General features: G+C 38.2%; 1 protein-coding gene across 3 annotated transcripts; it reads left to right on the top strand.

Moving 5' to 3' along the window:
• Positions 1-3,843: 3,843 nt before the first annotated feature.
• irak3 (interleukin-1 receptor-associated kinase 3) lies at positions 3,844-16,006 on the top strand. Of its 3 annotated transcripts, none has more exons than XM_088922579.1 (14): positions 3,844-4,348; positions 5,524-5,706; positions 7,391-7,473; positions 8,110-8,179; positions 9,007-9,158; positions 9,563-9,627; positions 10,524-10,638; positions 11,295-11,413; positions 11,625-11,823; positions 12,105-12,167; positions 12,534-12,701; positions 13,078-13,492; positions 13,996-14,143; positions 14,693-16,006. In XM_088922579.1, the coding sequence occupies exons 1-13, from the start codon at positions 4,225-4,227 to the stop codon at positions 14,130-14,132; spliced, it is 1,893 nt and encodes a 630-aa protein (XP_088778705.1). In that variant the 5' UTR covers positions 3,844-4,224; the 3' UTR covers positions 14,133-14,143; positions 14,693-16,006. The 3 variants fall into 3 exon arrangements, with proteins under 3 accessions (XP_088778705.1, XP_088778703.1, XP_088778704.1); XM_088922577.1 differs by having other exon boundaries at positions 14,734-14,799; XM_088922578.1 differs by having other exon boundaries at positions 14,706-14,772.
• The last annotated feature ends 1,837 nt before the right edge of the window (positions 16,007-17,843 follow it).

The following is a 17,843-nucleotide window of genomic DNA, read 5'->3' as shown; positions in this document are numbered from 1 at the left end:
ATCATCTGGCAGATCTATGCAGCTTCAAGGCAAAGTGAAGCTGAAGGGCTACAGATGGCACCTGATGTTCTTCTAGTCTGTTCCAGCAGGGGGCTGTGCTGCATAATATTTAACTGTAGCTTTCTGTTTTTCATTTTTGTGTGTTTATTTAACCCTTTTCCCTTTGATTACAATACATTAGTTCAACTGGCCGTTATCAGTTGCCTTACTTATGTAACGTAACATGAGCATTTCCATAAAACAGCAATTAAAAAACTCTCCTATGTAATATAATCAAGAGTTCTTCAAATAAAAGGGAAAGGGAGGAAGTGAGAGGGGAAAAGAAGAGTAGGTAGTGTTTTGAATGTCAAGACAGAGAGCTTTGATCAATGTATCATGAAAAAAAAGGTCTTCCAATTTTCAGTCTTTCAGCATCTAAATAACTAACGCCAACAATGGAAAAAAGCAATCATTTGAAACATTGGAAATTCTTATTCCATGGATACCCCTAAGAGCCAGAGTCAAGGAGGGGATAAGTAGATATTTACAAACATAGACAGGCAATATTTTTAGTCAACTTAAAAAAAAGCAGATTTTTAAAAATCTTTTCAGAAATAGACCCCTTGGTCAAATCTTTTTCAAAAGTGATGTTTGATCCTTGGAAAAATATGCTTACATTGCTGCTCGGACAGTGGTGTAGTCAAAGGTCTTGTTTCTGTCTTTGCTGATTTAGTCATCCTTTCGTATCATAAAAGGGAAGTGTAATGGGAAGGGAAACCACCAAGAAAAAAAATGATTTATTTTTGTCGTCACACGGCTTCCCTTTGCAAAATGAACAGACCTTAAAGGTAGTGGCTCCCAGAGTTTCCTGCTCCTCTTTCAGCAAACATTGCTTATCAGGTGAAGGTCCCAAGACCACTGGTGTAAATGCCAGAGTGAAAAGTGAAAGTTAAGAATAGATGCATTTAGAAAATTCAGAGGCACTGAAACGTACTCTAAAAGGTAGTAGGCAAACTACCCACCCATGTTGTTGAAACCCACTGACTCACAGGAAACTGAAGTTACTAGTAATGAATTGTGTGAAATAGGCCAAATGGCCTCCCTTTTTTTAACATTTCCTTTGTTTTGTTTTCTGTGTGTTAGCAACAAAGCATATGGGTGAAACAAGGCCCTTATATAGGCCAAGACCTGAATGGAAAAACATCTTAGCATCCATGAATCTAAAAAATAAGCTAGCTTAATTTAAAGATGAAACCCTGGACAAATATTTTCTTGTATGTCCTTTAAAGTAAGAAATTAGGTAAAATGTGTAATATTTGTTCCATGCTTTATAGAGAATATTAGGAAAAATATTTTACGATGCTTTTCATTTTTATTTAAAAATACAATACATACTTGAATAAACTGAAAGTCATCTCAGTGGCCTACTATCATTTTCTGGGATTTGAATCTATTTGTCTTGAATAGGATAGCTCCTAGTTTAATGAAAATGTGTTAAACACTTCAATACACATTTTCTTCAATAAGAATATATTAGTAACCCAGGCTAGAATACGAGTGTAGCACAGAGAAGATTCAGCACCACTCCAGACAGAGCAGATTGATGAGATGGGGAACCCTGATCCCTTAACCTCCCAGCTTGTCTTTTGGAGATTAGAGAAACCAGAACATACAGATTAAACCCACCGGAACATGGGGAAAGTGTGCCAGATCCACACATACAGGCACCCCGTCTTAAAATCAGGCCAAGTGCTCTTTATTGTGATACACATTTTAAACATTTTTCAGCCAAGATATGGACACGTTTCACCAAAGATCACAGTGGGGTGCAGTTTTGTGATTTTTGATGGAAAAAATCACCTTTAAACAGTTTATAATAATTGTTTTGGTAAATCTTACCCTCAGTAATCATATTGGGGAATGTAATGATTCAGCATGTGATTACATGTGAATCATTACATTTTAGTATTAGCAGTTATTCCAAACAGTACAGACAAATCTGTAATCAGATATTTTGTTGAAGGTTTTACTCTTGTAAATTAGCTTTTAAACCCATATCTTCTTGTGGAGTTCCTGATCACTAGATTGATCATGATTTATGGGATACACTTAACCTGAATAAACAATGATCAAATATAAAAGTAGTTTGAAGTTGTAAATAAAACTTTTAACCATTTCTTGTAACTCGTAACCCTGGATACAGATCTATGGAAAAGATTTAGTTTTGTTTTAGTAATGTTGAAGTAGAAAAGAGGAATGAATCCCATTTGCCTCATACAACTGTCACTGACTCCAGTGGTTTGTGGAATAAGTCTTAGATATGCAAGTAATCAAAACACTGAATAAGCAAGCCCCCATTTGAAACTAACAAATGTCCCCTTGAAAGCAAATGGTGTGGACCCTGACACACACACATACTGTATATAATTATGAATCATCTAACTTTGAAGGTCCTAGAATGTGTTAGATGACAAATAAGGCTCTCAGATTTAATGGGGGGCAATCAGCTACCATGCCTTGCTGATGATTCTGTAGTGAAGACAAAAACAGGACAGCCTTGGGCTGAGGTTTTACATCAGCTCTTTATATCCACTGACCTTCCTGCATAGTGATTGCTGTCAAATGATCTGTTTTGTCTTCTTTTCAACTGACAGGGCCATCCCGTCATTCGGGAACCTTTTACAAATATTAAGTGCATCTTGTACACCGTCAATGAGGGTGGCAATTGGTGTCACTTAAAAAAACACCTCTATTTCGCTGATAAAATCATTTTATTTCTGTGCTGACCAAGGGTATAAGAAAAATCATTGATAGAAAATGTGAAAAAAGGTATAAAGTAGCAGGGCACTGTCATCAATTGGCCATTTCTTCTTTTAAGCACACGATTCTTTATCGCAGCACTTTCTATTTGTTTTAAAATGCATGTCAACTTTTCCTTCATGCTTTGACCCCTCTACACCTCACGGGAGCCCTGGTCAATTCATTCAAGTACTACATTTGCACTACTCTTGATCATTCTTATTCTGAAAAAAAAGACACAAAATATACAAAAAAGTATGTCTGTTATGAACACGATAGAGAGAAAGAGCAATACATAATATTATTGTAGTGTATTTGCATTACAGTACTGTAGTAGCATTTCAGAAAGAAAAATTCCCAGCCTATTCTCAGTTGTGACCTCTAGATCTATTTACTTCTATTTAAATACTTAATCAACCAGAAAAGTCAATTGAGATCAAATTCTCAGTTGTTTTGACAAGCTGAACAGTGTCCATTTATGCAACAGGACGTTTACTGGCAATTTTAATAATTGTCTTCATAACTGTTATGTGTACAAATATGATATTATGAAAAATACAAGTATTCCCCGTGTGGAAATAAATAAAATAAATTGCCAAAGTGTGTCGTCAGCATTTGGCGGTGAAATGAACCGCCTGTAGGTTCGAGAGAGAGAAAAATGACACCATCAGTGTATTTGTAAAAAAGACGAATTTCACCTGAGGTAATCCATTACTACCATTTAACGAGGTCAATTGTAAAATGAGAAATGCTTTCTCATTGGACTTATTTTGGTTAAAGATTGTGTTTCCCTTTAATTGGGATATTTTGGTCCAGTATAACGTCCTTCTCAAATGACTTACGATTGGAAAATACATGATAGAAGACTGATCGATTGAGAAATTTTGGATACACTTCGTGAGGAAAATAAATTCTCCACCAAAATCCCATATTTGATTGTAGTGTCCAGCCTCCTAAAGCCCTGATTTCGCTTCTCAGCTGATGGAGCAACTTCATGCTTTTCGGTGAATGACAGCTTAGGGTGAGTAATGTATCGACGTCAAAGTGGAGGTTCCGCTATTGCTCAATTTTACAAAGGCGGAAATATTTTTATTTTAAAATAGGACGTTGGCAACAGATAAATGGAGATTTTCATGTAGACTTCATAAAAAATATAATAAACCAGAATAACAAAACGATGATGAGATACAGTAGCAGTTCCATGTAAACCTCCTACAATTATACTTGGGCTGTAGGTCTCTGATACGTTTCCGCGATTTGTTTCTGGAACACCAGCTAAGCTGCAGTTTTACTTACATTTCATAGGTGGAGCTTAAGGCACTTCTAAGTTTCTGTTAGCGCAGGACCTGGAGACGCGTGTTATTCTGGAGTACTGTACTACTCAAAAGGATGTGTTTATGAAATTGAACGTGAAAGGCAGTCCTAACAGATTGACAGTGCAATACTATGGCAGGTAAAACAGAGTGTTTGAGTCGTATGACATTCCTCTTCGACGTCCCCCCATCCGTGATGGAGAGGCTCTGTAAAATCATCGACAGCGGTGATGGGGACTTCGGCTGGAGAGGGCTAGGTAAGTCACCAGAGGATGTTGCTTGATAAATATCTGTGACTCTCGGGAGACGTGCAGCAGCACCATGCAAACAGGAAAATAGGATGGGTAGAAATAACGTCTGCTAACACAATGACTAGAAATAAAATAAATTTGTGTGATGAAAAAGAATGAACAACATTATGTCTTTCTACTTTTCAACTACATGATTTCCTCAGTTATATCTGAAGAAGGCATAGTTCGCATTTTTACTTAGTCCCAGGTGTAAATTCAGAGTTATCTACTTGATGGTGACCTTAAGTACAGTAGCACTACTGGGAAAACCATTTGTTTTGGTAAATAAATAATGTAGATTGTTGAGAAGCTCAATATGACCTCCAGTAAATTGCTTTCTGATAATGTTTCTGTCTAGGAATGAGCTTTTCATAAATGTTGTAGACAACAATATCCTAAAATCGGTTATTTTTATAGCAGCCAGAGATAGATAAAAGTAGAGATTCCTCTACTTTTAAAAGTTTCATAACATAAAACATAAAAATGCCTTCCCACAAAAATAAATACTGAAACTGTTTTTCTTGTAAAAAGGTTACAATGAAAATGTTTTACTAAAGTGAATGTTGTGTAACAGGAGAAAAGTTTAACTAAGTAGGCTTGTTCATGATGAAACTGTATAACTAGAGGATAGACCTATAAAGCAACATTTAACTTCCCCATTTTAGAAAGTCCTGGAATTGGCACACATAATGAACCTGAAAAAGAAAAGTAGTTTGGCATTGTTTGTAGAAATTGATTTTGATTTTGAAATAAGTGTTATATTTACTTAATTGAAAAAGGGTATTCAGAATTGTGCAAATGCAGTTAATCTACAGTGTTTCTGTTTTACAACTAGATTTAGAACCACACAAATTGCATTTTAAAAGAATGAGACAGACTGGTCAAATTAAAAGTATGCAGAAGAGAATTAGACTTCTTATATTTGTTTTACAGAATCAAGATTGTTTTATTGCATTTTAATGTACAGTAGTACATTAATAGTACAGTAATATGGCTACTCACCTGTCTCTCTGTTTTTTGTCTTGCTCAGTAACTTTATCACCTGTTTTCTCAAAAATGTGAGGCTGATGTAACTGGTATTGAATTTGTTGCTGCCGAGCTCCTTTTGGCCCACTAAAGTGTTTTTTTCTACTGCCTGATAGCGGCACGTATTTTGCCTGACTGGCTAGAGGTGCGCTACATGGAGAAGGTGGGTGCGCAGGGCAAAAGCCCAACCCGGGAGCTGCTGTGGAGCTGGGCTCAGAAAAACAAGACCGTGGGAGATCTGCTGGAGATCCTGGAGGAGATGGGGCACCAAAGGGCAATACAGCTGTTCTTGCCCCAAGGTATGCTTCCTGTCCTGCACAGGGCACTAGTCAAAGACAGCAGGCGCCCCAGTGGCGCAGCATGACAGCACTGATAATGACATTTAAGGTCACCCATGGAACTTATTTGCACATCAAGTGCATCGGCCTTTACTTAGCTTCTTCTAATTTTTTCACTTCCTGTAACTGTGAAATAGCTGTTAAGTTTGACATTACAGTAGGTGTTATATTACTCCAAGGAGGTGACTGCACGTGTTCTAGTCACCTCCTTAATTTTCACTTCTGCTTCTGCATTCAGCTATATCAATTTATCAGCCAAAAAATCCGGAAAACAAACCACAGACTGCTCAAGGTCCAGTAGTGCAAGATTGTTAAGGTGAAACACTAAATAAGGTAGGGAAGCTTAAAGTTCCTTAGTAGCCTAGCGTCATGTGCTATAGAATCCATCCAGAGATTTATGGATTTTACCAGTGTCACGCCAAAGTGATTCTATGTAGATTGGGTTCTCACGGGAAGGATAGATTAGAGAGGGCAGAAGATTCTTCTTTGACTCTGCCGATGACACGTTAAATATATTTTTACCTACTGTAAATCTGTTAAAAAGCCTTTATTCAGAAAATGTAAACCTCTGGGTAATTTTGGGAATATGATCAAACACATTTTATTCATAGGTCTTTATTGTGTTCCATCTTGTGCTCTGCATAAAAAGGGATCATTTGCATTATAGCTGTAAGGCAATGTGCTGATTTCATCTGTTGTATGCGAGCCTGGTGAAAATCAAGAAATAAAACCTCAAACAGGGGTTGCTCAGCTTAACCATAGGTATGTTGGAGGCCTGACTAAGTCAGTGAACTGATATTCAGCATTTAGAGAGTTCACAGCCAGCGGTTTCTATCCTGGCAAGATAATACAACAAAAAAACAGTCCATTGATGATAGGCCATGATCAAGGAAACCACAAGTCACAATTCTTGCCAAGATGGGTGAAGAGATCCGGGTTTGACGGTTTGGGCAGGAGTGTCTAGTCACTACTAAACTCCACTCATAGTGACTGATGGCAATCCATCTAAATGGTGCTACAGTACATTGATCAGGCCTTGGAACCTTATCCTAATGGGACAGTATTCCCGCTGGGTAATGCAGCCTCATATTGCTCATGTACTGTAACTGCGGCTTCCTTGTGAGATGAGAAAGTAACAATTTGCAAAATTTGAAGGATGATCTGGGGGCATCTAGGGATCAGAGGCCAGAGAACTACAGTATAACATGCTTTTCCATTGGCGGAAATAGGACAGAATCACAAGACAGCATCTGCAACACAGTGCAAAACTTTGCAGATGTACAGCTTGTATTGATTGCAAAGGTACAGACTCGAACTTTCACAATAGACCCCTTGTTGATGAACCCTGAATTGCCATGTACCCTTTGTTGCTTTTCTCTTTTCTTTTTTGTTACTGTCCTAGTTGAAAGACATTGCCGTTGAACTTTTAATTCAGCTACAGGTTGTACAAAACTCAGTGGTGGCTCACCGAGATGTTCTTATCTTTTTCTGAATGTGAAAGAGAAAATGAAAGTTAGATTTAGCTTTTTGATTGCAAAATATCTCCCAGTGCTAATTCTGATCTAGCTGATTTATTTAACTGATTAAGTGAAAACCTCAAAGCCACATGCTCTATTTTAAATTGTCACCCTTGCTATCACTGCAGGAGTGAAATCGGCGGTGTCAGCAGGGAAATGCTGTTCATTTCTGCCTAAAGAAAATAATTTGCTGCATGAATCTCATCACAAGGTAATACTGTAAAGTGCAGTGCTGTGTGTGAGAGATGTCGCTTTATGCCCTGCATGATGGACACTTATACATTTAGAAAATAATGTGTTTTTTTAGAATTGTTTTTTTATTGTTGGAAACAGGACATATTCTTCTTATTTGTTGTGCACTACAGTCTCACGTTCCCCTAGAAATGATCAAGACAACAGTTCCAGTATATTGCCTGTTCTTTTCTCTACTATTTTGTAAACTTGCAATGTCTGTCAGAGGGCAAACGTGGTGTACTCTCAAAACAGCACTTCTTGGCCAGAGCAGTGATACGGGCTGCAAAATTAAGCATTTTCTTGAGAAACTGAAATTCACCAAATCCCAGCAGTACTTGGCCAATTTTGTAGTGTCACAGAGAATTCCCCAGCACACACAGCATATTTCACAGTCTGCAGTCCACCAGCCCCTCAAGACGGTAGGATTAATCTCGTGTTTCAAGTGAAGGTCTTCACTGGCTCAGGCACTTTGCTTTTTAATTAAACACACTGAGGACTTTACCCTCTAGCTAAGGCATATTTTTCCATTAAGTCTGAAAATGAGTGATGCTGCTGTACATGTATTTCCTTTTAGCATTTGGTGAGTGCTGATAATTAAATACTTTCTCTGCAGATGAAAAATGCTGAGACATATGAGTTTCCTGATGAGTTCCACTGTCTTTCAAGTAATGTGCCAAATGGAGGTAGAGTATATAGGACACCTGAAAAAGGCTTCACAGCCGAAACGTTGTATTTTCTCTCTTCTCTTTTCAGCATGGAATAAACCTATTACTTGTTCCTATATAGGGCAGTTGTTTAACTTATCCTTAAGCATGTTAACTTCACAAAATCTGTTTAACAGATTTTTCTGTGATTGGACTTCTTTTTTATTTGAGGTGTAATGGTAGTGACAGTAAAGGAGGGGATTCTTTTTTTTTGTATTCAAAAGCCTCAAAAAGCAATCTTGAAGCCATCCCAGTGGAATTTGAAAGAATCAGCATTTAATCATGATCTAGAGGACACAACTGGAGACTATGTGGAAGTGCATTTAAAACTAAGAATAGGAGGTACTAGGAGCCAATGCCTTGGTGTGCTTCAAGAAAAGAGCTCAGGAGATCTTCAGATGTGTTACTTAGAAAGTTGTTTAGTAATGCTTTGCTTAAATGACGTAAATAACTGGTCATAACTCCTTCATAAATACTTTATCACAACATGACATAAAGTCAAGCATCATCCTTTATAATTTTTTGAATGTTGCCGTATAATATCTTCATGAAACCTTCATAACTGTTACACAAAATGTTATAATCACAGGCATAATGCCTTACAGGGATGTCCATGACTGACATAATAAGTGCGTAAGAAGTCATGATAGTTGTTTTACCATAATTTCTAGCAAACGGTGCAATTATGATCTCTGAAACACGTTATGTCATTTGTGCTTGGTATCCGTAGAACACAGTAAAGTTTGATAAAAAATAATAATAAAATGCGGTCTGGTTATCCTAAATAATCTGTTTTTTGTCCCTAGGTTCGGAGCAGATGCCTATAATAAGTTATTCAGATATTGTCATGGGAACCAGGAATTTCCACCAGGATCTTAAAATCGGAGAGGGAACTTTTTCAGAAGTGTATAAAGGAGTAATTGGGAATCAAATATTTGCAGTAAAGTTATTTAAACAGGTAAAAATGCACTGTTTTCTTGCAGTTAGGGATACATTATAGTTGCTTGTGAATGGACCCATTTGTTTGAGTGTTTAAGTTATGGTTCTGTTCTGAAAGATGGCATGTAGCTCTATCTCTGCAGTGATTTAACATAATATGAAATAATAAAGTGTACTATCAGTTGTAGTTAGGATTAGTTTTATTGATTGCTTATGTAATTAGAGTTCACTTTAATACATATGGTATAATATACAGTAGTATGTAGAAAGTTTTAAAAGTTTTTCTGGGTATCTTTCAGAAGTTTTTATTAAGAGTCATTATACTCTGCATACAGAATACCCACAGTACAGAGACATGTTCAAGTTTAACAAATCTGTGCTCACAAAATGGACATTCATTTTATTTATTTAAATGTTTTCCAGGGGAAGCAGACAGAATGGAAAAAGCTATGGAAGCTCTTCATGTCAGAAATACAAGTCCTCTCTCTGTAAGTGTGCAGGTCAGCCAGGTTTTCTTGTGTGTAAAGAACATGGCCTTACTGAAATGGCATTTGTCAGAGAAAATGACCTTATGTATGGAATCACAGCATGTGAAAACTTATTGTCACGAATCGCACTCGCGCATGTAAGCGCTCCCGCATTCCCATGAGCTCTTCTCTCCCCAAACGTTCACGCACCAATCTTCTCAGCACTATTTAAACCCTCACTGGTCTTCCTTTCCTTGCTCACGATTGAGGTCTCCTCCCTGAGCTCCGTACTTGTACGTTCCCAACCCGCAAATACTTGTAATTAGACTCCCGGCATTTCAACTCTACGCTTCCCTTCGACTACGCCTTCGCGTCCCAATTTGGTACCGATGCACCCTAGACGCCTTCCTGGATTTTGGACCCAGCTTTTGTACTCGACCACATCTTCACATCCCGTCTCTACTCCAAACCTTCCATTCTGAAGAGCCTCACATAGGATCCCAATCCTCCGAAGTCTGGTCCCCCGTGACACTTATATTTTGTATCTTCTGTGAATTTATTAGCCTATAAATTCAAACAAAAGTGTTTTTTCAGTTACCCCATGTTCTCAGTATTCATACCATGTGTTTTCTTAACCATATTTTCTCACCAGTTGGGTCATTTGTCACAACTCTCATGCTTTTGTCAAGAGTGTTATCTAGTTCACACATTGATTGTGAAACCTGTTCTCACTAATTAGTTTCTCACTAGTTTCACTTCTCTTTTGTGTTCAGAAAGTTGTGACTCTTCCCGATCCCTGTGATTCACATTTACTTTGCTGCCAAGGTTTTGTCTGGCATTTTCAGGGATATTTGATGTCGTTTGCCTGCACTGTGTGAGTGAAAATCTAACACTTTTCTCTCTTAAACCTTTTGTAGTTATCACCACCCAAACATTCTTGCACTGAGTGGTTATTGCTCAGAGGAGGGGAAGTACTGTCTGGTCTATCCTTACATGTCTAATGGATCTCTTTTCCACAGACTCCACTGTCCGGTGAGTCAATGAACATAAAACAGTAAACAGAGGTACTGTAGTTACTACAGAATGAAATAGCAAAGGGTATAACGGTGGTGTGCAAACATGTAGATCTAAGTTAAACTGTTATACCTAATTTTCTTAACATGTTGGAAGGCAGTAATTATAATTTCAGTAGTTTGGTTAGATCCTAATAAATGCTAAAGTGCGAGAGACGAATATGCAGAGTATGTTTGGCCTGGCTGAAGGAATTGGCAGCCTCACAATGAGGACATCCCTCTGTATTGTGAGGACTGAGCTAGAGAGTTGCTGCAGGGGTGGGGATGGGGTGGTGGGAGGGTTTTGAATGAGATGAGCTATGTTAAGCCCGAGGTGTGAGATTTATACATGCATGTGAGCTGATTTGCGCAAGATTAGGATCTACTTTTCTGTTATAACTTCATTATAATTCCATTAAGGATACAGGCATGCAGTCTTGGACATACAGTATCTGGGAGTAGGAGACATACTTCTCTTGTTTTGTGCTTTTTTTGGGGTGTTTTTTTTACACTGAGAGGCACTAGAAAAAGGGTATGGAAACTCATAACATTCCCTGTTTTTTCTATGTGAAACAGTGCTGTAGGGCATCACATGAGGTGTCTTATTTCAGGTCTTGTGTTTCCTCTTGTGTTCAGGACACACGCGCCCTCCTGCCCTGGCAGGTTCGGCTCAGGATCCTGAAAGGCACAGCCAGGGCAGTCCAGCATCTGCACACTGCCCAGCCCTGCTGCGTCATAAGTGGCAACATCACGAGGTAACATGCCAGTAAAGTGGTTCGGATCGTACGCTTTCTGCTCAACTTCAGCCTGGCTGATTGACATGTGGCCCACTGATATTCTCTTTATAGAGTTATAAACGTATTCACACTCCGTGTCATAGTTAATTCACTAGGGGTCTTGATGCCTAGGAAACATTTTCAGTTTTCGATAAACAGAGCCCGTGATCGTTCTTGTATCTTTGTGTAGTGCGAATATACTGCTGGACGAACACTTTGAGCCCCAGCTGTCTGATTTTGGAATGGCCTGCCTTAGGCCTCATTCTGTCAGCGACAGCTGCACCATCAGCCTAGACACGAGCTCCCGCAGCATCCTGGGATACCTGCCAGAGGAGTACATCCGCGATGGCAAGCTGTCTGTCAAACTGGACGTGTACAGTCTTGGGGTCGTGAGTATCAGCCTTTGTACCTCCGTTTAAAGAGCCTGGTTCACTCTGCCTTTTGGGTTTTTCATGTTTGGTGTTGACATGTTGTGGTTTAAATCCATGGTGTTTTTTTAAAGTGATATGTGTCCCCTCTTTCAAAATAGAATTGTACGGTAGTGCTGTATGATATTTCCAAAGATCTATCTAGCACCTGCAAGATACCTCAAATGTTTGGTGAGATATGAAGACTTTTGGCTTATTTAATGTGATTTTTTTAATTTTGTGCTTTGAAATTGCATTTTTAGGTCATTATGGAGATTTTAACAGCAAGGAGAGCTGTACAAGATGGGCCTAAATACACTCGCCTGGTAAGATGCTTGGCCAAAATGCCATGTGATGTAAAGCACCAAACTTTGCTGAAATGTGACGCACAGGACTGATTCAAGAAAGAGCTTAAGGAGGTTCTTGGATCCATTAGTTACCAGCTACCAGTTAAGCAAGGCAGGCTAAATGGCTTTATGACAACCCATGAAAAGTGGCATCCTATTCCATAAATCAAATGTATTTGAACACATCAGGCACTGAGGTCATTATAAAACACTAAGTGCTTACTTTTATTTTCCCCAAGCAGCCTGAATATGTATTTAGTGGATTTACAGTCCACATCAGAATGGAATTGACGTACAAACCGTGTCACTTCAGTGCGTGTGTACATGTCCATGTATATTTTTCAGAAAGACATGCTGTGTAATGTGGTGGAAGAGAGTGGTGGTGTGGATGCCTGTCTCCGGTTTTTGGATGAGCAGGCGGGACGCTGGCCGCCGTCTGTATCCCTTGGGCTCTTCCGTCTGGCCCTGGAGTGCACAGCATGGCGCCCCAAAAACAGACCAACCACAAGCGCAGTATGTACTACTGTTGTTTGTAACCTTTCTTGTGTTTTTCCAACTCTGCCCTGGAGCTAAGTAGCAGCTGACAGATTTCGGCTCAGTATGCCTCTGTGTGCTCTTATTTTGTGTCTTTACAGCCTTTGAACTGATGATTCCATTGGATGATTTGACTATAGGTGGTCAAAAAGAACCAAAGAAATTATACAGTAAATTCTTGGGTTATGTACCGTGAGCATTAACATCCTTGTCTTTCTGAATAGTTCCTCTATGAATGTTTAGATTAGCTCACGGCCATCAGTAATATATCTTTCAAAAAACAACACCACTAAGAAAACAGGCCTTTTTAAGAACAAAAAACATTTGTAAATTCAGATTTTTTTTCTTGAACCAGGTGCTGCAAGTTCTGTCTGAGATGAGACCAGCGTGGTGCAGAGGCGAAGACCAACCTCACACCTTGAAAGACCCGGAGTTTCACAGAGGGCTTGTTCCCAGTCTGCCTGAGGAGAATGATGAGATGCAGGGATTCGGTGACGCACAGCTGGACAGAGCAAGCCCCGGCCAGCACAGGACATCCCGAGCCCAGGGAAGCCCGTGTGAGTGCAGTCTGTCTGAAATCATCTGCATTGGATCTGCAGCCAGAGAGGATGGGTCTGCTGAGAAGCCTGGACCTGCTGCCCTTCCCAAAGACCCTTGGGATCTGTATTGCAGTTGGCCAGTGGAGTGCAGCTGCACAGTCGCAGAGAATGGAAAGGAGTGTGAAGAGTGCAGGGCCAATGGATTCTCCTTCCAGACGGGCGCCGCAAAAGGCAAGCGTTTCTTTAATCGAGAGGCTTTTTATTGTGCCCGCTGTCCTTGGCGTCTTAAAGCCTTGGTTTCATTGAAATCATTGAAAACATCATTGAAATCATCTTATGGAAAAACAAATATCATTGTAAACAATGTGCACAAATGCTGTCAAAGTATATTGGGAATCATGAACTTGTGCAATACATTAAACTTTCTAGTTGAGCTTATGTGGTAATATGAGTTTCCAAATGTGATATGTTTGATTGATATGTTGATGATTGTTGGACTTGCATAAAATAAGAACTTTTATGTTTAAAATTGATCTGAATAAGAGGTTAATAGAAATAACTTGATTTCCACGGGATGGATGAGTTTATCTTCCTTTTTGCTTATGTTTTTGCTTTATGATACATGCCTTATACACACTGACCAGGGTTTTGTGATTCACTGTATCACACATATCTGCTTTGCAATATTTATATAATTGTAAAATGACTTTTCACTGTTGGCTTTAAACTTTCAGATGATGCAGCAGGATTTTCTGTGAGGCCTGACATTGTGGAAAATGCTGCCAAAGAGAAGTTCAAGGACAGAATAGAGCAGTACAATAAAGGCCTTCTCAACACGAAGGAACTTCTGTCAATGAAGGAGCTTAACTGATTTCGACTAAGGTAAGGTACAGTATTCATTGCTTTCAAATGTATTTGCTCCAGTGTTCTATTAACCATTGGCCATTACTGTTCATGATGCCTAATGCAAAGAAACAGTTAAATCTTATTAAAAAGCTGGCACTGCATATTTTTTTTGACTGACTGGGTAGCAAAGTTACTTCACTGCTGAAAAATGAGTTAAGCGTTTGGGGAACAGATGATCAGTGAGGTGATATTGCTATGGAACCAGAAGAATTTTCATTTCCCTTTCGAGTTAGCAGGACTCCATGCAGAACTGTGTTTAAATGTAATTGGTATCTTGGGACATATTTTTAATCCTTCTTGGTCATTCAAAAAGTGAGAAATGCCATTTTCTTGTGCCTTTTGCTATGAGTAGATGGTTCTATACAGCAGGTCATTGCATTTTTAACTGGTAACCTTTGATTTTATGGTTATATTTTTATTTAGATATTTTTAGGCTGAGATATAGATAACACAGTTTTACATGTCTGTAAGTTCTCCAACTTTATTTAAAAATTTTGAATTCATTAAAGTTCTATTTATTTTTAGTTTTTTTTTTAAGGTGTATGTGATTGAAATTTCCTCTTCAGTTTGGACCGGTAGCCTCCTATGAAGATGCAACATTGAAAACGAAGCTAAGGACAACCCACTGCAAAATTAGAGATCATAAAACTAATTGTATTACATGATTGCACTTGACGTAACCATTCAGCAAGAGTTTGAACCTGCTTTTGCAACAGAACTCTGACATCTACACCTATACTCCTTATAAGGGAAGATCTGATACTGTGATATATTTGGCTTATTCATCTTAAAGTGACCTTGTCCATTCTGAATTATGCCAAGGGCTCACAGGAAAGGAGAGAATACCGTCTTTCAAAATAGAGTCAAAACATGGAAGTATACTATGTAGCTGTGTATATGGGTTCTTTACACACTTAGCTTGAGGGAACATAATTTAATAGTGTGCAGCCTTTGACAGGATTCCCATATTTTAATTTAATGAATAAACAGACATTATGCAAACCTCTTGTTCTAAACAAATAATGTTATTAATAATATGTCTCATGCAGAAATACTTACACCCACCACACATTATGGGCCTTAGTAAGAGAATTACCAAGGTGGGAGATGGAACTCCTGGTTCAAATAAGAAAGCTTAAAAAGTTTGCAATAGGAACAGACAAGTATGATCTAATTTGGGGGTTTGTTATTAATAGTCTTTTGAACACTTGACATTGGCCTTAAGCAGTGCTAAATGTTGCAAGTGCAATGTACAGTTATACAGTAGGTGAGAACATGCAGTAGGTACAGAGACAGATGCGATAGATACAGTGTGCATTGCCCTGAATGTTCTACCCAGGTTCACATGAGAAGAATGGGCATTAGCTGGAAGCTTAATTACACTGATTTATTCACAGAGAGAAACATATTTGTTTCTGAGCATTTTAGAGCCAGAATTTATGTATAGAGCCACAACAAATTTATAATATTTGTTGTTTTTTACTGTTGTACTTTATCTAAATATTTTATATCTCTTGAGTAACCATGGATTTTGTTAATTATTTTTTTCTACAAATGTAACTTATTAATTTTTCTAAATTTTCAGAAAACTGTTAATATTGGAAAGGAATTCAATGTACTGTAATTGTACAACGTTTGTATACAATGTGTATCTTATTTGAGAATGTTGCATAACTTAAAACTCCATAAGAATATAAGTGAAGCATGTTTTCTTATAAATGCATCCACATTCTAGAAGATCAGACTCTTCTGTCAACATCATACACTTTGTAATGGTTTGTTATATGAATTTTGTTTCACGCTTTGGGCAAAATGCTTAGGAATTGATTAAAATTGTGTAGTGGATAATAACTGTTATATAACTTAAATGGTATTTCCAATATGTACCTGTATGTACGCTTGTATGTATGAATGTGAGTCCAGGTGATGCTTGACGTCTGTGTGTTTTAAGTTCTTACTTAGGCTGTCTAAGCAGGACGGCAAGCTGTCAGTTTTTCTGGTTTTCGTCTTGACTTTAAAGCTTCAGAATTCCAGGTCAGAACTCCATGCTCTGGGCTTAATGCCCACAAAAGTTATCTAATGGTTGCAGATTCCAGTCCTATCCTATTACAGAGGACCCTATTACATTTACACTACTTTCTCTGAAGAGTATTTATTCCCTTATACTTGTACAGGTACTTCAGATACCACTTATATTTAGCTATTTTAATCAGGAGGTCAGCAGACAACCGCGAGCTATCATCCAGCAAATAATACCCCAGTACAGTGCAACATGTATTTTGTATAACATGACTGCTGGAATTGTGGTATTAGGAAGAGATAGTACCAGTGGAAGACTTTTAATACCATACAAGTATACAGGGTGGTGTAAGAAGAAATGTGAACTCCATACTTAGGGTCTCCAAAGACCTGCTGAAGACTGAAGGATTCTAAATAAGATGATACACTATAGCATATGAAATATAATATCAATATGAAGTCAGTTGAACACAAACGCTCAATCATTGGTGGACAAGAAGTGTAACAGGTAACATTTGTTGCATTCAGTAGTATTTTCAGTGAATGGAGCGAAACAAAAACAGTTGACTGTTCTAAGTCAATCTTGTTGCAAACGTTTATATGACAAACCGATCATTTTTAGCTCTGTTATACATACTCTTACAACTATTATGATGATATTGCATACAGTAAAATAACATACTTGGCTATAAGGTCACATGATATAGAATAATAAAAAGTCTAAAATGTGCATAGTATATATATGCACTAAAATATTCAATTTTAGTCTCTAATGTCTTCCTTTGTTTCAATCCACATATTTATTTCAAAATATACTAAATCCAGAATACAGTATTACTGTATGTCACTTGATTCTTGTTGATTGAATTCCATCCCATTTTTGGGTTGCATGAAACTAACAGTGCTGCAAAATTATTTACATACTAGCGCAAAATGTTGTTTTCTATAAATATTTGTAGTTAGGATGTATCCTTTACAAGTGAATACCCACGACATTCAGTGTTTTAAAATAAACAGCATATCAAAATAAATCTGTCTCCCTGACAGGTTTATAGACCTTTGATTCTGTCTGGATGTTGAAAAACATGCGTATAATAATAACTAATAAAACTAAAAAAACAAAATGTGCGGACGCTAGGAGAGTCGTTGTGGGCTTAGCTTGAAATAACTCATACACTTTGCTACCTAATTCCGCTCTAAATCTCCCCTACTCTGAACAATGAGAACAAGGAAGCTGTTCACGTGTCAAAGACCAATGTGGTTTCCTGACCACAGATTGTGTAATCATTAACCTTTTTTGGTGGTATTTATAAGATGTACTTAGGCAAGTTGAAGTGAAGGGGTGTTACGTTTAAAATAAATAAAAAAAAACTCACATCTGTCACCCACTGAAGCTCAGCAGGTGTGAGCCTGGTCAGTACCTGGATGGGAGACCTCCTGGGAAAAACTAAGGTTGCTGCTGGAAGAGGTATTAGAGGGGCCAGCAGGGGGCACTCACCCAGCAGTCTGTGTGGGTCCTAATGCCCCAGTATAGTGACGGGGACATTATACTGTAAAAAGGTGCTGTCCTTCAGATGAGATGTAAAACTGAAGTCCTGACACTCTGTGAGAGTAGGGGTTTAACCTCAGCGTCCTGGCCAAATTTCCCATTGGCCTT

The sequence above is a fragment of the Atractosteus spatula genome, chromosome 8 (genome assembly GCF_055471065.1).
Source record: "Atractosteus spatula isolate fAtrSpa1 chromosome 8, fAtrSpa1.hap1, whole genome shotgun sequence".
Classification (NCBI taxonomy): domain Eukaryota; kingdom Metazoa; phylum Chordata; class Actinopteri; order Semionotiformes; family Lepisosteidae; genus Atractosteus; species Atractosteus spatula.
The sequence above is the reverse complement of the archived record's forward strand: the minus strand, read 5'-3'. Positions and strand labels throughout refer to the sequence as shown.